This window comes from Galeopterus variegatus, unplaced genomic scaffold, assembly GCF_000696425.1.
Source record: "Galeopterus variegatus unplaced genomic scaffold, G_variegatus-3.0.2 Scaffold2169, whole genome shotgun sequence".
Classification (NCBI taxonomy): Eukaryota; Metazoa; Chordata; class Mammalia; order Dermoptera; family Cynocephalidae; genus Galeopterus; species Galeopterus variegatus.
The window spans coordinates 240465-264607 of NW_007728280.1; the positions used below are offsets into that span (position 1 = coordinate 240465).

Below are 24143 nucleotides of genomic sequence, written 5' to 3' on the forward strand. Positions count from 1 at the left end.
GGGGGGGGCAGTGGGTGGAGCGTGTGCCATGCATCCCCGTCCAGCTCCACACCCTGGAGCTTGGCTCGGCAGGCTTTGTAAATGGGGGAAAGGGGACTGCCTTTTAGGGGGGTCCCAGCTGCATCTGTTGCTCTCATTAGAGAGCAAGGGGGAAGACTGCCTGCCAGGTGGGGTGGAGTCCTCTGAGGCCACTGCAGGGACAGGGAGTTGGCAGATGACAAGGATTAATGTGCATTCACTGTAAAACTGAGTTAAGCATCTGTGGTCAAGAATTCAAGTTGATTTTTAATTTATTTTTTCTTTTTAGAATTGTTTAGGCGAGCGTGACTTACCATTTGCTCTATAGCAAGTCACATTTCCTGAACGTTTTCTGAGTGCCACGGTCTGTTCTATGGGCTTGACTAGTATTGACTCATTAATCCTCAGACCCCACTAGGAGGCAGGTGCTGGCATCACGCCCATTCGACAGAAGAGGAAATGGAGGCACAGGGTGTTTTGTGTCTAGGGTCTCCCCAGCTTCAGCCAAGGGAGACTCCCCCTCGGGAGGTGAGGTGCCGGAATTCACACGCGTAATCTCTTGGTTCTGCTGCCTGCTGATCTCTCAGTTCCCTTGTCCACAGGGTTAAACTTATGCTCTCGCTGGATGATCACTGTGTTGTTTTGTTTTTGTTATCTGTGACTTCCGTTCGTATAGTAATGTTGACACTGNTCACTGTGTTGTTTTGTTTTTGTTATCTGTGACTTCCGTTCGTATAGTAATGTTGACACTGAATTGAGAGGCGGTGCAGCACTGTGGCGCAGAGCCTGGGTCTGGAGCCTGCTTGTCTGGGTTCAAATCCTCACGCTGCACTCCATGAGCAAGTAACTTAACCTCTCCGTGCCTTAGTTTCCCCAGCTGAGTACCAGCCAGTTTGAAAAAGTTGCCTCAGTTTCACAAGACAGGCCCTGCTTTCCTGCCTTCCTGCATGTTCCCTGCATTCCACAGGAACTCCTGTCTCCGTGTGTGCAAATCCAACTTCCTGCTCAGGGTAAATGCCTCCTCTGCAGTCCTGGGCCCGAGCTCCCTGAGAGCAGGGCTTCTTCTCTCCTGGGTATATCGTCGGCTTTCTCTGGTTGTTCTGAGTAACAGTCTCGATCTCAGTGGGCTGCAGCCACAGGTATTTCTTTCTTGTGCAGGTTACTGGAGGCACATCGGCCAGCTGTGGCTCAGCCCAGCTTCCTGTGCCTTTTCATTTTGGCACTGAGGCTGAAGGAGTAACCTCTCTCAGGGACACCTGTTCTCATGGTGAGGGATTAGAGCAAGAGTGGCCATGCCAGCTGCACAGTCTCCTTGGACATGTGCATGTCACATCTGCCCACATACCAAAGCAGGTCACGTGGCCCAGCCCAAAGTCGTGGGGGAGGGGGTGACCGTCATCCGGGAATGGAGGCGAGGCGGAGGGGGACGGCACACGCGTCAGCAGATGCTGCGGTCACTCGGTGCGTGCCCTAATCAGTGCTGGTCGAGGGTACAGCACACATCTGCTTCTCAACATCCCCCAAATATCTACTGTGGACAGTGGCCCAGGCCCCGCCCTGGACACTGGATTCGAAGAGATGAAACCAGACACGTGTCGTGCACGCACATCCTGAATCATTTCCTTGGGATGATTTTCCTAGGCGTGGGTTTCCAGGATGAAAGAATGAGACCATTGTTAAGATTTTGGGTATATACTGTGGAATCAGCCTCCACAAAGCTCATGCTTCTTGGAACCTAAAGCCAGGGGTCCACCCACACCTCCATGCCACCCCTTCTTGCCCTGGAACACAGAGGCTCCAGGAGGGAAGGGGACACTGCTGCTCCCTCAGCCCCTGCCTTACCTCCCAGAAGAAGCCCCTCCAGTGCCCAGTGCCTTCACCTCAGGACCCCCAGGCTCGCCTTCTAAGGCAGGTAGGACTGGTGGCGAGGGAAGCGTCCCTAACCCTAACTCACTAACGCTTCTGGGACCCAGATCTGGGCAGTGTGTGACATGTAAACACAGATGACTCGTCAGCCAGAGGCAAGGGAGAGCCAGTGTCTGCAGGCAGCAGCCGGACGTGGGGGTTACATAGAACCTCAGGGCTGGGTTAGTGAGGCCCAGGAGAAATCAGGGCTCTCTTGTGGCAAAGGAGAAATTAAGCACCAGAGGGTTATTTCAGTCAAAATTTTCATGTCAAGTTTAGCTCCAATAAGGCCCAGAAGATAAATACAACACCTCAGAACCTAGAAAAGGTTTGTTTGCCTGTTTACCTCCAGCCTCGTATTCTATTATAAAGAGAATGGATGTCATAGGCTACATTTTAATTTTCATTTTGGTGATGGTTGACATCGTTAATGGTGATACGTGGTCTCTAAGAGTTATGGAGGGAACCCTGGATGGGGGAGCAGGAGGCCTGAATTTATAACTGGTCTCTCCCAAGGCCAGCGGAGGGGCAGGGACAGAACCCTTGCTCTCCCTGTGCCCCTTTTCCTTATCTACGAAAGAGGGGTAATAACAATCCGTCTGCCCACCCACCCCAGTGGAATCAAACAAGTCAACGTGTTTAGCGAGGGGTAACGCTGTGTGTTTATGTTCGGCGACTGACTTTTCCAATCAAGATGGGAACTGCTGAACTTTGGGCTGTTCTCAGGGAACCGAGGGAAGAGGCTGAGGTTCACACGTGGGCTGGAGAATTGAAGGGGAAGTTGCGCCCCTACCCTTCCTCTTATGTCTAAGGGTCCCACTGGGTGACATGGCAGAATGAGACCCAGGGAAGGCTGGAGGGCATAGGGACCATGGCCAGGCCATGCGACCACCTCTCTGCCTCCAAAAACTCTTTAACAGTCAATTGGTGACTTCTGCTTCTTGCCCTGATAGAGTAACAGGGAACAGATTTACACATCCTGCCTTAAACTAGAGAAATAGACATAATTTATGAAAATGAAACAAGGATTTTTCAGGCATTGGAAAGCAGTTAGTGCAGGACTGTGATTCCTGAGAGATGGGGAAGTAGAGCGAGCCCTACAATTGCCCTAGCTTACTGCCCCGAGTTTCCAGGTTGCACAGCAGGGCAGGGGAAGTCAGACTTGCACTCTTGCAGATTGAGGTGATAAAGTTCAGATCATGGGGAGGTCAAGGTGGCTAACATTTGTGGGGCAGAGTCCCAGAGAGGAGGAAACTGCACAAAAAGAGAGCTCTGAGATCTGCAGAAGGCACCCCTCAAGTCTTTGGCCAAGCGCTTATCTGTGTATAGTGTTTATATGTGAGAGGAAATGAAAAGAATCACTGGAAAGTAGTAGACCAGAAAGTACTCAGAGCTCACACAGGGCTGGGAGTGATAAGTGTTCTCCCTAGCTAGGGTGGAAAGACGTCATAATACTCAAAGCTCTGGGTGGAGGCCTCAGAAGGGTGTCACTTTGCTAGTGGAGCTAAATTAGCCCTATGCTAAACACTGTTCTAGACCCCTCCTAACAAAATTAAAAGCAATCCTTGAAAGGATCTACCTGTTTCCAAAAGACTTATTGTAAGACAGAACAAAGTTAATCTCCATTCAAAGAAATACAATAAAATCCAGCAACCAACAATGTAGAATTCTCAAAGGAAAATTACAAACATGCACAGAAGCAGAAAAACATGATCCACAACCAGGAGAAAAATCAATCAATAGAAACAAACCCAGAAATGACAGAGATGATGGAACTAGCAGACAAGGACATAAAAACAGCAATTACAAATATGGTCTATATGTTCAAGAAGCTAGAAGAAAACATAAACCTGATGAAGAGATATTTTAAAAAGAAACCAAGTAGAACTTCTAGAGATGGGAAATACAATCTCTAAAATGAAAAATACACTGTATGGGATTAATAGCAGATTCAGCATTGCAGAAGAAAAGATTAGTGAACTTGAAGACATAGCTATAGAAATTATCAAAAATGAAACACAAAGAAAAAAAGAAAGAAAGACTGATCTGTGGCCCAAAGATGGGAAATACAATCTCTAAAATGAAAAATACACTGTATGGGATTAATAGCAGATTCAGCCTTGCAGAAGAAAAGATTAGTGAACTTGAAGACATAGCTATAGGAATTATCAAAAATGAAACACAAAGAAAAAAAGAAAGAAAGACTGATCTGTGTCCCAGAACACAAAGAAAAAAAGAAAGAAAGACTGATCTGTGGCCCAATATTAAACAGTGTTACGTGTGTATAATTGGAGTCCCAGAAAGAAGAGGACAGACAAATATTTGAAGAAATAATAGCCAATCTTTTTCTAAGTTTGACAAAAACTGTAAGCTTACAGATCCAAGAAGCTCAATGAACTACAAGCATCAGGAATATGAATAAAACTACACCAAGGCACATCATAATCAAATTAAAACCAGTGAGAAAGTGAAAATGTTACAAGTAGAAAGACTTAAAACAAGTGACAGTGAAAATCTTTAGGTAGAAGGAGGAAAAAAAGACACCACATGTAGAGGAGCGAAGATAAGAATTACAGCAGATTTTTCATTGGAAAGGTAAAAACCAGATGACAGTGGAACAACATCTCTTTTAAGTACTAAAAGAAGAAAAATCTAAATTTCTCAATCTAAAATTGTCAATCTAACATTATATACTCAGCAAAAATCTTTCAAAAATGAAACAAAGTAAAAGCTTTTTCAGATAACACAAAAGCTGAGATGACTTATTTTTGGAAGATTTGCACTAAAAGAAATGTTGAGGGAAGTTCTGCAGAATGAAGAGAAATACTGCCAAATGGAAATTTGGATCTTCCCAAAGGAATGGAGAGTGGTGGGAATGATAAATATACNAGAAGCTAGAAGAAAACATAAACCTGATGAAGAGATATTTTAAAAAGAAACCAAGTAGAACTTCTAGAGATGGGAAATACAATCTCTAAAATGAAAAATACACTGTATGGGATTAATAGCAGATTCAGCATTGCAGAAGAAAAGATTAGTGAACTTGAAGACATAGCTATAGAAATTATCAAAAATGAAACACAAAGAAAAAAAGAAAGAAAGACTGATCTGTGGCCCAATATTAAACAGTGTTACGTGTGTATAATTGGAGTCCCAGAAAGAAGAGGACAGACAAATATTTGAAGAAATAATAGCCAATCTTTTTCTAAGTTTGACAAAAACTGTAAGCTTACAGATCCAAGAAGCTCAATGAACTACAAGCATCAGGAATATGAATAAAACTACACCAAGGCACATCATAATCAAATTAAAACCAGTGAGAAAGTGAAAATGTTACAAGTAGAAAGACTTAAAACAAGTGACAGTGAAAATCTTTAGGTAGAAGGAGGAAAAAAAGACACCACATGTAGAGGAGCGAAGATAAGAATTACAGCAGATTTTTCATTGGAAAGGTAAAAACCAGATGACAGTGGAACAACATCTCTTTTAAGTACTAAAAGAAGAAAAATCTAAATTTCTCAATCTAAAATTGTCAATCTAACATTATATACTCAGCAAAAATCTTTCAAAAATGAAACAAAGTAAAAGCTTTTTCAGATAACACAAAAGCTGAGATAACTTATTTTTGGAAGATTTGCACTAAAAGAAATGTTGAGGGAAGTTCTGCAGAATGAAGAGAAATAATGCCAAATGGAAATTTGGATCTTCCCAAAGGAATGGAGAGTGGTGGGAATGATAAATATACAAGTAAATAGAAAATAAATTTACTTTTCATTTTAAGAATGCCTTGAAAGTAAACTGACTAAACAAAAATAATAGCATGAGACATAATATGTTGGAGTAAGGTATAATATATGATTTTGAGAACACAAAGGATAAGGGAGGGGAATGAAAGTATACTGTTATGAGTCTCTTATATTATAAGTATAGGGTATAATATCATTCAAAAGTAGACTATATTACATTAAATATGTGTTATGTAAAACTAGGGCCACCACAAATGAAAAGATACATCTAATATACTAATCAATAGGGGGATAAAATGGAATCATAAAATATACTCAATTAACCAGCAAAACAAAGTCCAAAAAGAGGAAAAAAGAAAGAGCAAGATGGTAGACTTAAACCTAGCCATATTAATAATTACATTAAATGTAAGTGGCCTAAGCATTCCATGAAAAGACAGAGATTTCCAGATCAGATTTAAAAATAGAAGCTCTTACTTCTGTTTAAAATATAAAAATATAAAAGACACTGTATGATAAAAGAAAAATGATGGGAAAAGATACGTCATGCAGCCACCAACTAAAAGAAAGCTGGAGTGGGTATGTTAATATCAGATGAAGTAGACTTCAGAACAAGGAATAAGACCGACTAAGAATAAAGAGGGACATTAATAATATTAAAGAAGACATAATTATCCTAAAAATGTATGCACTAGTAACAGAGAATTAAAATACATGGAGAAAAAGCTGGTAGAACTGTGTAGGTGACTACATGGTTCTAATAGGAGACTTCAATACCCTTCTCTAGATAATTGACAGGCCAAGTAGAAAATCAGTAGTCTATAGAAAACTTGAATGACACAATCAACCAAATTAACCTAATAGGCATTTAAAGAACGTACTACCCAAGAACAGCAAAATGCATATTCATTTCAGCTAGAAAGTGGCAGAGTAGGATTCAAGCCAGGTGTGTCTAACTTCATAGCCATTTTCCTTCAATCCGGCGCAGTCTCTCAGATATGCTGCCATAGGGAGAGGAAAGCTCAGTGGATGTGGAAAGAGAAAAGCAAACATGTTAGGTGGGAGCCAGCAGGGGCAGTCAAATGAATCACACAGGCAGCCCTGGCTTCACAACCTGGTTCTGCCACCTCAGTGGGTGTGCGTGCACACGTGTGTGTGGATGGGGGGCATTCTCTTATATTATCTTTTATAGGTTTTTTGTTTTGTTTTATGAAAATTTCTGTCTCAAAATAGCACAAAAGGAGACTGAGGGTGTTAACCTGTCTGAGATTACATACTGGGTTTTTTTTTTCCTTTTTGTCTTTTTTACTGACCGGTAACGGGATCGCAACCCTCGGTGTCTCGCCCGTACCGGGGACTGGCACCGGGATCGCAACCCTTGGTGTTGCACCCGCACCGCGCTCAGCCAGTGAGCAGTAACCGGTCTCCACATGGGATCCGAACCGTCGGTGGGAGCGCCACCGTGCTCCCAAGCGGCACACTCTCCAGTGCGCCACCGGGCCAGCCCGCATACTGGGTTTTTATCAAGTACGTTTTTTAATTGAATCAGCATCCAGTCTAGGTCTCCTGGTTCTGCCCCCATAGCCAAACCTTCTCATGCCTCTGAGCCTTTTCCTGTGTATTCCTCTGTCTCAAATGCCCTTTTCTCTTTTGTTTTCTGGCAGGGTCCTACTCATCCCTCAAAGCCCAGCTCTGGAGTTGCCCCCCAGGGAAGCCCTCCACAACCCCCTGGTCTTCCCATATTATATACATCCCTCTGATTGCATTCTCAGATGCTGTACTATCATTTTTATTATTTTGGCCTGTCCTTTGGCCACCAGACTTCCTAATTCCTGGGGGCTGAGGCTGCATCTCTCTCTACGTGTACGGCTCCTCGGTCCTGTGTTTTCACAGGGGTGTGTAGAGGACCAGAGCCTTGTACTTTTCGTGATCATCCATCAAGCCCAGGTAAAAAACCATTGCTTTCTTGTCTCTCCACTCAGCCTCAAAGACAAAAATCAAGGCGAACTCATCCCGCCTGTGCTGAGGTTCACAGTGACGTACCTGCAAGAGAAAGGTGAGAGAGAGCCAGCTCCAGCCAGCAGATGTGAGGGCTGCGGGGTGTACCTCCCTTGGGGGTCCGTCTTGGATCCTGAGCACCCCACAGGCCAGGGAATTAGAGGAGTTGGACCTGTCCAGGGGAAGTGACCAGGATGGGAGGGGCTTAAGCACAGTGGCTCCAGTCTTAGGCTCTGGCCTCAGATGGTCTGGGTTTGAATCCTGGCTCCCCTGTGTACTAGCTGTGTGACCTCGGGCCAGTTACTTACTTTCTCTGGTTCTTTGTTACCTTGTCTGTCCAGTGGAGTTGATGTGCCTGCCTCACAGGGTTGTTGGAAGGCCTAAATGAGATGATGTGTGTAAAGCACTTCAAACAGTGCTAGTCGGTAGGAAGCCCTCCATAAATGGTAGTTCCTTTGACATAATAAACTTTGGTTTGCAGATGTCATTGCCAGCGGGGTCGGTGCGGTCAGGGACTTGGAGAGCGGTTAGCCTTGTGGCCCCTCCAAGAATCCTGAGGCCAGAACTCAGATCCCCAGGGCAGGTGAGTGGAGGCTTCCTTAATGGGAAGAAGATTGTTCCCTTGGAGGAGCAGGCTACAGGTGCAGGTGTGCTGGCAAGGCTGGGGGTGCAGGCAGGACACTGCAGAGTGGATGTGTGTGCGTCGGAGGAGCAGCGAGAACCACTGCTGCTGGGGCCCTGGCAGTCTGGTACCTGGCATGCCTGAGGGATGGCACTTCTCTAACTGTGGATCTGATTGTCATTTTGAGCTGGCCCTGCTTTGACCAGATGTCATTTGTAGTGTTTCTCATTCTGTTGTGTATTTCAGATAGTTCATGAAGACTACAAATCAGAAATTGTGAGAGGGAGTCTCTCTTTTAACTTGTCAATTCCTTTATTATTAAAACAAAACAAAACAGCCCACAGTGGAACTCGTATATGTGTTGACCAAATATGTTAATTAAACATCTAGTCATTGGGATCCCCGTGGATCCGGCCCTGGTCCAGGCGCTGGGGTTGCCACGGTCACCACGCACACAGTCTCTGCTTCTGGGAGCTCACAGTCCGGTACCGAGAGATTTTCTTCACTATGTTTTTCTCTGTAAAGCTGCTGTGACAACACATATCTCACCTGGACAGGGAGAAGCCAGTCACAGACACTAGGGAGGCTTGAGTCTGACACATGGCTGGGAGGCTGCTGTGTTGGTTTCCTTTGCCACATAACAAATTACCACAAACTTAGCAGCTTGGAACACAAAATTTATGATCTCATCATAGTTTCTGTAGGTTGGAACTCTGGGCACACTGGGCCTGGGTCCTCTGCTCAGGGTCTTGCAGGCTGAACTCAAAGCATTGGCCCGGCTGAGTTCCTTTCTGGAGGCTCTGGGAAGGAATCCACTTCCAGTCTTGTTCAGATAGGTGCCAAATGCACTTCTTTGTGGCCGTAGCTGTGAGGTGCCTGCATCCCTGCTGGCTGTCAGCCGGGGGTCTGGCTCAGCCACGAGAGGCTGCCCCTCTCCTTGCCATGTGGCCCCTGCACTTGTCACGTGGAATCCCTGCCCTGAGCTTCACCTCTCTTGCGGCCCTGATTCCTGGCTCCTGGCATAGACTCACACCTGGAATTCTACCAGACGTTCCATCTAACACTAACCTAGGAACTTCGTGAGTCAGGTCCAAGCCAGTTGACCTTAAGATAGGAGATGACCTTGGTGGGCCTGACTTAACCAGGTGAGTTTTACAAGGGACCAGGTTCTTCCAGGCTCGTGGCCTTCCTCTGTAGATGAACAAGGCACTGAGGCTCAGAGAGGTTGAGTGCTTTCTCCGAGGTCACACAGCTGGTAGGAGGCAGAGCTGGACCACTTCAGTGTCTGTCACTTTCCACTCTCCCTTTCCAGGGGCCATGGAGGTGGGAAATGAGGTGGGGTTGGAGAATATGGAAGGGATTTAAGAGGAATAAAACAGTGGGGCTGAGGGATGGTTGGGGGAAATACCGGAGCCTGGCTGGAGAGCTTTCCCTACCAGCCACAGGAGGGTGATGCCACAGGCAGGAGGAGGGGTCACAGGATGTTCTGGAAGCTCCATGTGCGGGGACCTGTGAGATGCCTGGAACTCTTCTCCCTGCAGGACTCCGCACCGAGGGTCTGTTCCGGAGATCAGCCAGCATCCAGACCGTCCGCGCGATCCGGAGGCTGTACAACCAAGGTGAGCCTGCTTCCAGAGACCCTCACCCTGAGCCTCCCACCCGGCCAAGGAACGCAGCCCTCAGGGCCTCAGAGCCCCATTATTGGAGGCAGCACAACTCTCCCAGCCCCAGCCCCTAGAAGCAGCTCAGGGCAGAGGCAGCCAGCCAGGAGTCCCCTGTAGTCTAGAGCGGGGCCCTTGGCCCAGACCCCCAGCGTTGCTGGGGCAAGGTGGCCACACGATGCCATTTCGCCTTTAGGGTTCCTCTCCTTACACCAGGGGTAACACTCTGGAAGGTCGGGAAATTGTTTGGTGGGGTCTTCATTAAGCGACTCCCCGCCAGCCAGCTCAGCACAACTTCCTTAACTGCCCTGTGTAAACCTGCGGGTAGGAAGAAATGGCCTGTGAGCCGAGGACATGTCGCGGTGACACTAATACAGTGGCTGTCTTGCTTACGAGACTTGCCCTCTGCCCCCTCGTCATTCCCAGGACCATGGTCATTCATCAGATGTCACTGCCTGCACAGTGCTGAGCTCGGACACCCAGCAGCCGGCCTGTCCCAGCCTATGTGTGGCAGCGTCCCGCATGCTGGACACTGACAGATGACAAGAGCTGAGGCCCTGCCCTCAGAGAACTCACATCCTAGTTGGGGGCAAAGCCACACTGCAAAGAAATCAATAGCCCACTGCAGCCTCCACGGTGCCCTGGAGGAGGCAGTGAGGGTGGGAGCTGGTGGGGCAAGAGCACCCCATTTCCAGGTGGGGACAGAGCTGTCCCCAGGAGCAGTGGCTCCAGCGTGAGGCAGCAGGAGTTCTCGGGCTGTTCTGCGTCAGAGCCTCTTTTGCAGCAGCGGTCCCCAGGCCGAGTCCAGAACTCAGCTGTGCCATGCTCTGTGTGCAGGGAAGCCTGTGAACTTCGACAGCTATGGGGACATTCACGTCCCTGCCGTGATCCTGAAGACCTTCCTGCGAGAGCTGCCCCAACCACTGCTGACCTTCGAGGCCTATGAGCAGATTCTCGGGATCACTAGTATGTACCCACCCCAGGGGGCCCCAGGGCCTCAGCTGTCATCCCCGTCTGTTAGTCCAGGGTCAGGCTCAGAGGTGGCTGGGGTGGTGCCTGCCCAGCCTTATCCTGTTGCCATCTGGACTGTGGGGCAGGAGAGAGGGGCCTTTGGCGCTGCCTCCACGATGCAGGGAGGTCCCAGACCCCTGCTGGCCACAGCCAGGCAACACTATCCACGAGTGGAGGTGTGGGGTCGGGAGTTACCCTGGCTGGTCTCTCAGGTACAGCTGGAGGGTGGGACACCACTTTCCCCAGGGTGGCATTTGTGGTGCTGAGAATCATAAACAGGTAACGTTAGTCTAGAGCAGGGGTTGGCAAGCATTTTCTGTAAAGGGCCAGATAGTAAATATTCTAGGCTTGTGAGCCATAAAGCTACTCACCTCTACGTTACAACACAAAAGCAGCCATAGACGGTGTGTGAATGATGGCTGTGGCTGTATTCCAATAAAACTTTATTGACAAAAGCAGGCCATGGGCCGGATTTGGCCTATGGGTGGTGGTTTGCCGACCCCTGGTCTAGGCCATTCCAATTTCTAAAGTGATTCGGGTTTACCGGCTTCCTGGGAGATAGTTGCTGTGCCCATTGTAAAGAAGAAAATGGAGCTGGCAGAGGTAGAGGGTTTGCTGAGAACAGCCACGGGGCCGGGAAGTAGGTGGAGACTCCAGGCCCAACCCTGGGACAGTCCCTCCTCCTGGGGAAGGACTTGGTGCTGCTATCGGCTCCTCTGGAGCCAGCTCAGGAAGGAGCCTCGTGCCGTTGCAGGTGTGGAGAGCAGCCTGCGGGTGACCCGCTGCCGCCAGATCCTGCAGAGCCTCCCGGAGCACAACTACGCCGTCCTCAGCTACCTCATGGGCTTCCTGCACATGGTGAGCGGGCAGAGCATGCTCAGGGGGAGGCCGGCTCTGTGCCTGGCGCTGGCGTCCTGTCCCCCCACACCGATGCCGCCCAGACCAGCCCCCTGCTTGCCTCGGTCTGGAGCACCACTCTCTGTCTGAAAAAGGACTTCATCCAAGGCCCAGCCAGGCGACAGCTTTGCTAAGAAACCCTCCCTGCCTGCCGGGCAGGGTCAGCCGAGCCCCTGCCCACCGCTGTGCCTGGCCACCCCTTGGTTGTTGCCAGCGACCTCCCGTACTGGGGTCCTCTGTGGGAGGTGGGGGCTGTGTCCCACGCCCGGGGCATGGGGCCTGATGCACAGTCAGCCCTCACTGTGGACTGAGCAGAGGATTCCTGTCACCAAGTAGATGAGGTTCCTGTGACTACTGTAACAAAAGGCCACAGACTGGGTGTCTTAAAATGACAGAAATCTGTCATCTCACTGTTCTGGAGGCCAGAAGTCCAAAATCAAGGTGTCGCAGGGCCACGCTCCCTCCAGAGGCTCTGGGGAGGATCCTTTCTGCCTCTCCAGCTAGCTCCTGGTGGCTCCTGGTGGCTGCATCTACACATGGCCTCCTCCCCTGTGTGACTCTGTATCTCAAATCTTCCTTGTCTTTTCTCTCATGAGGACACTAGTCATTGGATTTAGGGCCCACCCGGTAATCCAGGACGATCTCATCTTGAGATCCTCAATATAGTGACATCAGCAGAGTCTCTTCTTCCAAGTGAGGTCACACTCGTAGATTCTGGGTGGACCTGTCTCTCGCAGAGCCGCCATTCAACCCACTACAGTGGGATGAGAGAGGACAGCCAGGAAATACCTTCTGCTGCTCTGGGTCTGGCCTCAGCTGCCTGGCTCCGGGGCAGAGGTGCCTTCGGAGCAGCAGCCTGTGAGGTCAACGGGGGACCCTCAACACACCCAGACGTGTCCTCCCGTCACCCCCAGGCCCACGATCCTCTGCTGTACAGCCGCTTCCAATCCCATCTCTCCGGGCCCTTTGCCTGGGGCTTCGGGGCATGAGAAGCTGTGCCTGGGGTGGGCTCCCAGCCCTGCGGTGCAGAGCCCAGAGCGTCTGTCTGACCGTCCTGCAGCGGGAGTGACGCCATATTGGAGGCTTGGCTGGGGTCTTCAGGGCCTCCTGCGGGAACCCCGCTCTGTGGCAAGTGGCCTGAGGGTGTGATGACCAGACAGAAGGGGGAGGGGAGAGGGTGCAGGTAGAGCAGGTGTCACGCACGAGAGTCCATCAGATAAAACGTCACCTCTTGGTTTTAAAACGATCTATTTCATTCTCCCTTTCCATCACTGGATATAATTTCTCAGAGGCCCCAAACTAACACCTGCTCTCCTAACCCTCTTCTTTCCTCTGATTTTTCATTCGCAGGACACACTGACTGCTCTGGCCTCCTCCCAGGGCACCGACGTTATTACGTCTGGTGGGACTCGGGGTTGCCTGTGTTGGCCCAGCAGCGCCCGGGGCCGCCGTGCAGCTCAGGGAGGGAGGTCCACGGCTCACTAGGCTTGCACTCACCCAGAGGGGACTGGGGGCTGGCAGGCGGGGGGCTGCTGGCAGGGCACCCCACTGTCTCACTGAGGCAGGGCTTGAGGGTGTCTGCTGTCCTTGCGTGCTGTGCCCCGCTCCAGCTCTCTGTTCTCTCGTATCTGATTCTCTCGGGTGCCCCCGGCTTGCATCTTGTAGGAAGGCAAGAAGAAGAGGACAGGCCCAGCCCTCGGATGGGGCTGCGTGGCCCCTGCCACTGACTGGCCACGTGACCTTGGCCAGGTCTCCTGTACCTCAGTTTCCTCTTCTGGAAAGTGATGAGTCATGAATTCCACTTCTTGGGGTTGCTGTAAGCATTGGCCAAGACAAGCAGGGAGCCCCTTTGTGGTGGCAAGCCATTACACTCTGTCCCTGTGAGCCCCACCTGCCGCTGGTCTTGACTGTGCCCAGTTCAATTAGCGTGGAGGTCAGAGAGGTCGTCCGGCTGTGTCTGCTGTGCTAGAGGTCCCCTCCCAGAGTGGGCCTCGCTCGTCCACTGGAGTGGAAGAGGCGGCAGCGGTGCTGAGGAGATCCCAGAAGGTCAGAGCCAGAGGGTCCCCAGGGCATCCACACCAATTCCCTCCTATACAGATGGGGAAACCGAGGCCCCGAGCAGGGAGATGAATGCAGGAGGTCACAGTTACCTGCTGGCGGCTCCCAGTTCAGTGCTCTTCTCACAGCACAGACCCCTCCCCAGGTTTTGGAGGGGATTCCAGCCACTGCTGCCCTCGGGTCCACCCCCTGTCTCGTGTGTGGTCTCTTCCAGGTGTCCCGGGAGAGCATTTATAACAAAATGAACAGCTCCAACCTGGCCTGTGTCTTCGGGCTGAATTTGATCTGGCCGTCCCAGGGGGCGTCCTCCCTGAGTGCCCTTGTGCCCCTGAACCTGTTCACCGAACTGCTGATCGAGTACTACGAGAAGGTCTTCAGCCCCCGGGGGGCACCAGGGTAGCACGAGCCAGGCGGCCCTGTGGGCAGAAGACGTGCCGCAGGCCTCCGCGTGCTGCCCCTGACAGCGACCAGCAGGCCACCCTCGTGCTGGAAACGTCCCACTAAAGTCTGTGCGTCTGTGCACTTGTGTGTTTTATAAACTTGCCATCTGTGAAAATAACCAGGCATTAAATGAACTCAGAACTTTGTAGTGAAAATTCTATTGTTTTGATTCTCGGGCCCCTCACTGTTGTTCCTTAGCTGTGGACTGGGATAAAATGACGTATCTGTTAGGGCGATTCTTTTGAGTCATGACCCATTGAGGCTTAGCTGAAAAGGGGAATGTATTGGCTAAGGCCTTGGACCCGTCACCTCCTGCTGCTGCAGCGCCATGTGACAAACCACCCAAACCCAGCCCTGAACACGGCAGCTGTTCGTTATTGCCCACGAGTCAGTGCGTCAGCTGGGCGGGTCTTCGGGTCTTCGGGTCTTCTTGGGGGCCCGCTCACATGTCCAGGCTGGGCTGGCCATCAGCTCAGGAGATTCATATCCTCCTAGCAGCCTAAATGGGGCACATTCTCACGACACGGCAGAGGTCCATGCACAAGGGCTGGCACAGGACATCCTCTGGCTTTGGCCAAGCCCAGTGTCACAGTGGGAGGGCCCTGAAAGGTATCCAGTAAAGGGGTGGATATGGGGAGAGGGGAGAACTGGTCATAACGCAGTCAGCCTGCCAGAGGGCTCTAGGACGGGTTAGGGTCTCAGCCAGGCTCTGACCCCTCGGGGCTGCAAGCTGGGCTGTGTGTTTCCATCAGGTACAGTGGCGAAGGTTAAGTCTTGTTTCCACATTTCCAGCCTAAAGTCCCCAGATTTGTCCTGATTGGACATGTTTAGGTTACGTGCCCACAGGACCAACCACTGCAGCAGGCCTGAGACGTGCCCCGTCCCTGGACTGGAATGAAGCCTCACCCAGACCTGGCAGGGGCGGGGGGGGGGGTACAAGCACCAGGCTGCCCCCTGCACAGGGTCAGCACAAATCACACACTGCAGGAGAAGGCAAAGGGTGCTGGGGAGCTGAGGACGAACATCCACTGTGGACACCCGGTGGTCAGCCTCTCCATGCCTAGGATGAGGTGTTGACCCCACCTGTGCAGTGACCCCAGGTGGCCATTTGGACCCTTGTGGTCACCCACTGCTCTAGGCTAAGCCCAGGGCTCTGCTCTGGACCTTGGAGGGTGGGGGCCCCTCCTCACCTCCCCCCCTCACATATTCACATTATTAATCCCCCTCCCGATCTACTGGTTGTGTTTTCTACCCTGCTTGTGTTCGCTGTCTTTAAGGGGGAACCGTGTGGCACCTCGCACTTGAGGACACATCAGATCTGCGAGCAGGAGAGTTTTCTCCTTTCTCCTGAGCCATCCTCCAATACTGATTCCGTCCCGTGTCCACATCTCGGCACAGCAGCTCTGAGGCCTGGCCATTTGGTTATTAAGGACACTGTAGTGGATTGAATTGTGTCCCCCCAAAACTCCCTGAAGCTTGAATTGTGTCCCCCAAGTTTTATGTATTAGAAACTTGGCCCCCACTGTGACTGTTAAGAGAGTGGGAAATCCTATGATGGTAATTGAAAGGTGGAGCCTTGAAGAGGTGACTGGATTGTAGGACCCTGCAGTAGTGAATGGATTAAACGTGGTGGTCAGGGGCGTGGTCCTGAGGGCTTTAACAGAAGAGAGTCGAGTTTGTCTCTTGCTCTCGGCTCTACCATTTTGCAATGTAATACCTGCCATCACTGAAGCCACCACCAAAGAAAGCCTTCACCAGATGTGTTCCCTGGACTTTGGACTTCCCAGCCTCTGAAACTGTAAGCAGTAAATTTCATTTTCTTATAAATTACCCGGTTCCATGTACTTTGTTATAAGCAACAGAAACAGACTAACGCAGACACTGATCCTATTAAAAGTTCGTGAAGCTGTTTCTGGAGCAGAGGGGCTGGGGCTGAGTCACGAGGACACCGTGAGTGTTTGCCCAGCTCTGATGGGAGCTGCTCACTGGATCCATCTTCCTCTGGGAGAGACGATGGCTAGGCCTTGTCAGGGTGGACAGACGCTGTCGGGACTGAGCTGGGCCACAGGCTGGTGAGTAGACAACTGCCACCACCGTCCATGGAGTCCCCGCTGTGTGCCAGGAATAGTGCAGAAGGCGGTCTTCCCACCGCCTCGTAAGGTACAGGGCACCCCAGCTCAGAGGTCTTCTTCACTGGGGCTTAAGGAGCTGCGATAAATAACACTCCTGCTCCTCTTCCCTGTCCAAGCTCAGAACCGACTGAGAGAGACATAGCTCGAGTCCCACGGATGAAAGTCAAAGGTCTCCCTAAAGCTGACTGGAGACCTGCCTTCGTCTGGCTAACTGGTCGCCCTGATTCAGAGAGACTCCCTGCCGGTCGCTGACCTCGCTGACGGCTGGCTCCTGGGGACAGGCTCAGCTGGCCCTGCTTGGCTCCCTCTTGCAGACGTACCAGGCAGAGTATTTCCTCCTCTTAATTAATCCTACCTGAAGTTTCTTCCCATGGGGACATGGAGCGGGCCTGTGTGTCCTCTGATAGTCTCATTACTAGTCTGCAAATGAGGACCCAGAGGCCCAGAGAAGTAAGAGAATGTGCCCGAATTCTCACAGCTAGTGAGTGGCAGAGCTGGGAAGCAAACTCGTGCAACCCTGTGCTCTTCCACCTTCGTGGAGCTGTGGGAGCCAGAGGGAGGCATCTGGGCCTCGGTCTTGCCATCTGTAGGATGGGGATTTACACTGCACGCTTCTTCCAGCTCTGAGAACGCCAGCTCGGAGAACAGAGGCCCCAACTACAGTCAGACACGGTGACCCTGAGCAGGTTCAGCCTCCACGTACCTCCATGTGTCTGTACGGGGGGCTGACAGTGAGACTCGAACAACCCAGGGTGGACATGGAAAATTTATTTGTTGCCATACAAGATCCTGGACGTCCCGGTTGTACTGGAACCATCTAGATCTTGGCATTTAAGGTAGGTTTTGGTGCTCCCAGCTGGCCATCCACGCTCTTCGACACTGTGAGGCTCCCCAGCACACCTCTTCTGCAGCTGCAGGTTGCCCTGAGCAGAGGGCATTGGTTTGCAGATGCCCCTGGAGTGCACAGATGGCTGGGGCCCCGAGCAGCCTTCTGCACGGGATGTCCTTTGAGAGGCCCCAGCCCCCCCGCTCACCTTGCACCAGCCCTCACCCAGCTAGGGGGCCATGGCCAGTGCCCTCACTGTCCCAGGGCTCCAGGGGGCCGGGCTATGGGGGACCTGGGCCTGAGCCCTGGGCATTCGGGGGAGTCAGCAGAGCCTGTCGGCCTTGGCCATGTCTTCTGGATGCTTCTCTTCCCCTTTCTCCACCAGTTCCTTCTTCCTCCTAGTCTCTCGTCCAGCGTCTGTCTCCATCTCCCCTCTCCCTTCGCTTCGTGTTTTTACTCCCCGCCCCTTCCTCCTACGTTACTGTCTTTTCTGTTCTTTCTAGTTCTCTGTCACGCCCAGCCTACTTGGGCCAGAAAGATTCTCTTGCGCATCTTGAAAACTGATTATTGTTTCATTTCTTTTCTATTCTGCTACACAGTCTTTTTCTTTTCTTTTCTTTCTTTCTTATTTTCTTTTTAAACACAACCCTCCATCTCTAACCAACCAAAGCCAGGCACGGGGAGTGCAGACCAGGCCTGAGTGAGCTCCCCAAGAGCACGAGACAAACGTCGCCTAGCACACGAGCCACAGCTTCTAGAGAAGCCACGCCAAGCACCTGCACCGCCTCCCCAGGAAGGCGCCTTGTGCTCACACAATTCTGAACAACCCTAAGACGGCCTCAGAGTTCTGTTGCGAGGGGAAAAAAAAAACTAAATAAAAATGATGGCTCCCTTAAGAGCACACCATTATGAGCACCAGAATTAACAATGACATTAAATCAAATCTCATGCATTATGCAGAGAGGTTTACAATGAAATGCACATCCGTGAAATATATGTTTCAAATTTTCTGACTCCTAGAGGTGGCCCCTAGGTGTTCTCCTGCAGCTTCTTTGATAACAGTTTCCCTTTTACAGACAATAACTGTGGAATCCTAGCTTAGCACTGTGTGGCCCTGTCACCCTTCCCTTATATCAAAGCACAATTTCCCAATCATTTGTACAGCAAAAGAAAACGATTACAGTGATAATGTGTTGGAAGCACGTTGTTGCATTTCAGTTTAAAACAATGAGACACAATGCTGAAATGAGGACTCCAGGGTGTCTCTATTGACAGGACGCAGAGAATAAATTGTCCAAACATTCACTTCTGCAGAAACGACAGAGATTTTAAGTGACTCCAGAGATTCGGCAGGCTGCCCAGAACTTGGAGCTGACATCCACAATGAATTATTGAATCCTGTCCAGACATACATGTTTTGTAGCACACCAACGAATCAGTGTCTCCTGAAGACAGCCAGGCTGCTATCCCTGGAAGAGCAAAAGTAGGCACCCCACTTCTGGTACCAGCTCAGATTCACAGCTGTGTGACCCTCGGCAAGTCGTTTAGCCCAGCAGGGGAAGCTCAAAGTCAGAAGGCTCTGTTTGGGTTTCTGTCCCACACCGTGGGTATGTGACCTGGCTAAGTTCTTCGAGGTCTTTCTCATTTGTGGGGAGGGGAAGGCAGTATCCACTCTGCAATTCCTGTGTGCTTCAATGCAAATCTCACAATTATAGAGAGGAGTAAAGTACATGTCCTGACCTCAAGGGGCTTGCTGAATAGTTGGAGAGAATACAAGAAAATAAATGCATAAATGAGCATACTTAGGAACTAAAACAGTCGGGCTGGATGGTTAGCTCAGTTAGTTAGAACATGGCCTTGTAATGCCAGGTCAAGGCTTCAGATCCCATAGTGGCCAGCTGCCAAAAAAGAAAGAAAGAAAGAAACTAAAGCAGTACATGCAGATCATAGGGAGGTGCAAGGGGGACGAGAAAGGAGAGAGTCACGGACACCCCTAGGCTGGAGACACAGGCAGCAAAGGGTGAAATTCTTCCCCGGGATGAAGAGGGCATGAGAGGAAGAGTAAGCTCTGCTGCTGCTTTTAGCAAAAAGCTTCTCTTTTTTGTTATAAGAATAATAACTGCTCAAGGGAAAAAATTCAATGACAGAAAGTATAAAAAAGACAATAAAAATCACTTGAAATGTCACCACCCACAGATAACATTGTTAATATTTTGAATAATGGGCACTTTCAGATACTGCTGGTAGGAATCGGTATGATCACTTTGGAGAGCAATTAAGCAAGCTGGTGAAGTTAAAGCACTGCAGGTCTAGCTAGGTAAGTAACCAAAGAAGTGGGTATAAGGACATCACAGCATTGTTGCCAGAGAAAAGAGTTAGAGGCAGCCTAAATGTCCATGAGTAGAAGAAATGGCAGATAAATTGGGGGGTGTGCCCATAAAAAGGGAGTCCTGCAGTTCAGATGAATAAAATAGATGTGTATGGATCAACATGGATAGATTCCAAAATACTACATTGAGAGAGAGAAAAGTTGCAGAACAATTAAGACAGCATGGCACCACTTGTGTGAAATTTTTAACTCCCCAAACAATCCTAAATATTGTTCACAGATTGGACAATATTGTACATGTTGAACAATATATATACAAAGAGAATTTTTAAAAAATGCATGGCAAGGAGACATACCAAATTCTTCATAGAGGAAAAGAACAAACAAGTCTTTAACTACTTCTGTAATTTTTATATATGTAATAAATATATCTAAGTATTTCACTTGCACTATGGCTGCATAGCTCCTACAAGACTTGACCTTTCCACAGGTAACATTTATGAACTCTGGACAAATACCAAACATCAAAATCAAAAAATCAACAGTGACTTGAGGGCCTTGGAGAACAAATGAGAACATACAGGTTACGGAGGCGAGTCCGCACTTGGAAAACGTGAATGGCACAGGCTGAGCTTCCATTATGTGGCTTTTAACCTGAGCCAGGCCAAAGTTAGCACCTCTATTAGAGTGGCTCTATCTCCACTAGAAAAGCACAGTCTTTTAGGCTTGAAAAACAGAGGGCAGAGTTTGGGACAACCACAGACACTGGAAAGTGAGTAGGGAATCCAAGACAGGAGAAAGCCAGACGGGGAAAGCATAAATTCTGTGTATAAAGTCTGTTCAATGTTCTGCCTGATCTCTGTGCCACACGTGTGGGACAGACACCAGCTAAAGACAGAAGAACTGAACTGAGGTTTGAGCTACCAATAGACAGAGTTTGCAAGTTGAACCCAACCAAGTTAAATGCTCACAAAAGCAAACAAAAGCCAATACTCTTTGGAGGAATATAATAGAACCTAAGGTCTCTACAACATAATGTTTGCAACGTCCATAGCTCAGCTGGTTAGAGCATGGTGTTATAATGCCAAGGTCAAGGGTTCGGATCCCATATAGGGATGGCCGGTTTGCTCACTGGGTGAGCGTGGTGCTGACAACACCAAGTCAAGGGTTAAGATCCCCTTACAGGTCATCTTTTTAGGGAAAAAAAAAAAAAAAGAAAAAGAAAAATATCCTTACAATAAATGAAAACATAGACAATCTCAGTTAAAACTAAAAATACAAATCATAAAAAGCAAGGGAAATTTTAGGAAAGCAAAATACTATATCTTAAATTTTTTTAAAAAGACACTGTCTGGGTTTAATAGGAGAATGGAGATGACAGAAGAAAAAGTCAATGATCTTGAAGCCGGACCAATGGAAATTACCGAATCTGAAAAACAAAGGGAAAGAGGATTAAGAAAATATGAAGAGCCTCCGAGACCTATAAGACGTTATCCAAATGCCTCACTGTGAGGCAAGTGCATTGCTTTGGTCAGGCCCTGTCACCTCGTATCCGGCTGGGTATGACTCAGCACATCCTTTGTAAACGAGTTACATAGGAGCAGGGTTAGTGCGCATGCGTGCCGTGTACCCCTGGCTCATGGCCGCCATTGGTACTTTCCATATGGAAGGCAGCGGCTCTGAACCTCTGGTCGGCGGAGCTCGTGTCTGAAGAATAAAGCATGTGCACTTTGCCAGTGGCTGCTCGGTTTTTCTTTTGACCGCCTGGCTCAGGACCTGCACAGGATGGGGCGGAGGGGTCTGTGATCCAGCCCAACAATTGGCACAGTCATCAGGATTCCGAGCAGGTAAGGGAGCCACTAGCCCCTCGGGAGGGGGAGGAAAGGTGGCTGCCCTCGAGTCTGTGGTACCCGGCAGCCACTTTCCTGTTGGCCGGGGTCTGGCTGTTGCACACTGTACTACATGTCAACATGGACCAGGCCCTCCATGAAGCGGCACGGCTTCAAGATTTGCAGCAGAAAGCAGACTTGCTGGAAGCGTGGGTACTTGTTCTGGAGGCTGAAGTACAGCAGCAGGTCACTCCTGTTTCGATCCTGGGGACAATGACGAAACTGATGGTGAGTTGGGGGAGACTGTGCTCCCCCTGGCACAACCTGTTGTGCATTAGAAACTGAAGCATGAATAGCCCATAGGACAAGGCGGGCAGCCAGTAGGCAATCCACAAGTGACCCAATATACTAATGTCCCCTACACTCGAGCTGAGTTGGTGGACTTAGGAAACGGTTTTGCCAGAAACAGGGTGAAGCCCTAGCTGCTTGGCGTTTGCAGCTGTGGGACCTACAGGTGGATGGCACGATGTGTTCTGGTGAGGAGATGGAAACGCTGGCTTCCACCACCACACACCCATCCCTGCGGCAGCGGCTACAGAACAGCTGCAGATACGCACCAGGACAGGATAACCACTCCTTGATGGACTGGGTGAATGCAGCCGTCCAGACCTTGTGGACAATCACCGGAGAACTTCCCCAAACCATGAGTAAGTGGTAAACGTATGCCAAGCTGGTCCAAGTGATTTGGGAGCTGGGGATGTGACAGTCCATGTTTAATGAGAACACCCGTGGCCCAGATGATGAACGTTTTACAGGCAGCATGAGAGACGTAGTGCTGCAAAATGCTCCATCGACATCCTTTGGGCCATTAATGGCCATACTAGACCCATACGTTGGTCATCCTATGCATGAAGTGACAACCATGATGGCCAGTCTGGGTGAAGCAGAGGTGGGAGACAAGCAAAGGGGATCCGAAAGGTGGCGAAGACTAAACACCCAAGAAATACTCAGGATTTTACCCCAAAGGGACCAAGCAAGACCAGCTATATGCAGACACGGTCTGACTTGCTTACAGCAGGAGTTGATAGGGAAGAAATCGACCAACAACCAAATGCAGTCCAACAATTGCACCCAGAACAGCATTTTGCTAAACGTCCGGAAACAGGTGGCAAGTACACCCAGTGTATTTGAAGGATTTTTTGGTCACTTCCGTGGAGGTGGATGGACTGTACTCTTTTGGCTAGGAACCAGGCCGAGGTGCTCATATTTTGGGAGCAGACAAGGACCAGAAGCCTCACGTTGAACTGGCAATACATTGGTCAGGGATAAATGTGCAATGTGTATTGGTGTTGGTGGACACTGGCGTAGAATGTAGCCTGATACATGGCAACCTAGGTGAGTTTCCAGGGGCCATAGTGAATGTTGATGATTATGGAGGACAGACTAGTATAGTCAAAGCCATGCTTTTGCCGCTGAGCATAGGGTGATTTCTCCCTTGTGTGTGTACTGTGTATGTATTCCCAGTAGCTGAATACATTTTGGGTATAGATGTACTCTATGGTTTGCTTCTGCAAACAGCCAGTTGGAGAATTCCAGCTGCAGATACGGACAGTAAAGCCTGTGTTGTGGGGACTTGCTAAACATGACCCAAGCCAAGGCGTGTGGTGAATGTCACATAGTATCACTTGCTGGGAGGATGTGCAGAAATAGGTGCCACTATATTGGAGTTAGAAAAGGTTGGCATTACTCATCCTGAACACAGTCCCTTTATTTATTTATTTTTTATTTATTTATTTTTTATTTTTTTTAATGATTTATTTTTTTTTTATTATTTTTTTCATTAAATTTTTATTTTGTCAATATACAATGTATATGATTATTATGGCCCATCACCAACACCTCCCTCCCTCCTCCCTCTCTCCCCTCCCCCCCAAGAATGTCCTTTCCGTTTGCTTGTTGTAACAACTTCGTAAAAGTATAGTTGTTATATCTTCTTCCCCCACCCACCCCCAGTTTTTTTTTGTGTGTGTGTGTATGTGGGTGAATTAATTTGTTTATTTTTTTTAATTTTTATTTATTTATTTTTTTAGCTCCCACCAATGAGTGAGAACATGTGGTATTTCTTTTTCTCTGCCTGACTCGTTTCACTCAATATGATTCTATCAAGGTCCATCCATGTTGTTGCAAATGGCAGTATTTCATTAGTTTGTATAGCTGAGTAGTATTCCATTGTGTAGATATACCACATTTTCCATATCCACTCATCCGATGATGGACATTTGGGCTGATTCCAGCTCTTGGCTATTGTGAAGAGTGCTGCAATGAACATTGGGAAACAGGTATACCTTCAACTTGATGATTTCCATTCCTTTGGATATATTCCCAGCAGTGGGATAGCTGCGTCGTATGGTAGATCTATCTTCAGCTGTTTGAGGAACCTCCAAACCATTTTCCATAGGGGTTGCACCATTATGCATTCCCACCAACAATGTAAGAGAGTTCCTTTTTCTCCGCAACCACGCCAGCATTTATCTTTCAGCATCTTTTGGATTTTGGCCATCCTAACTGGGGTGAGATGGTATCTCAGTGTGGTTTTGATTTGCATTTCCCGGATGCTGAGTGATGTTGAGCATTTTTTCATATGACTGTTGGCCATTTGCATATCTTCTT

At 49.2% G+C, this 24143-nt stretch overlaps 1 protein-coding gene across 3 annotated transcripts in view; it reads left to right on the forward strand.

Moving 5' to 3' along the window:
• The window catches only part of ARHGAP8 (Rho GTPase activating protein 8), a 108385-nt gene extending 93873 nt beyond the window's left edge, over nt 1-14512 (forward strand). For all 3 annotated transcript variants that reach the window (XM_008580841.1, XM_008580842.1, XM_008580840.1), the window contains exons 8-12: nt 7652-7725; nt 9831-9908; nt 10788-10916; nt 11716-11819; nt 14131-14512. In XM_008580841.1, coding sequence (XP_008579063.1) covers nt 7652-7725; nt 9831-9908; nt 10788-10916; nt 11716-11819; nt 14131-14316 — 571 coding nt within the window. In that variant the 3' untranslated portion in view covers nt 14317-14512. The remainder of the gene's footprint in view (nt 1-7651; nt 7726-9830; nt 9909-10787; nt 10917-11715; nt 11820-14130) is intronic.
• The last annotated feature ends 9631 nt before the right edge of the window (nt 14513-24143 follow it).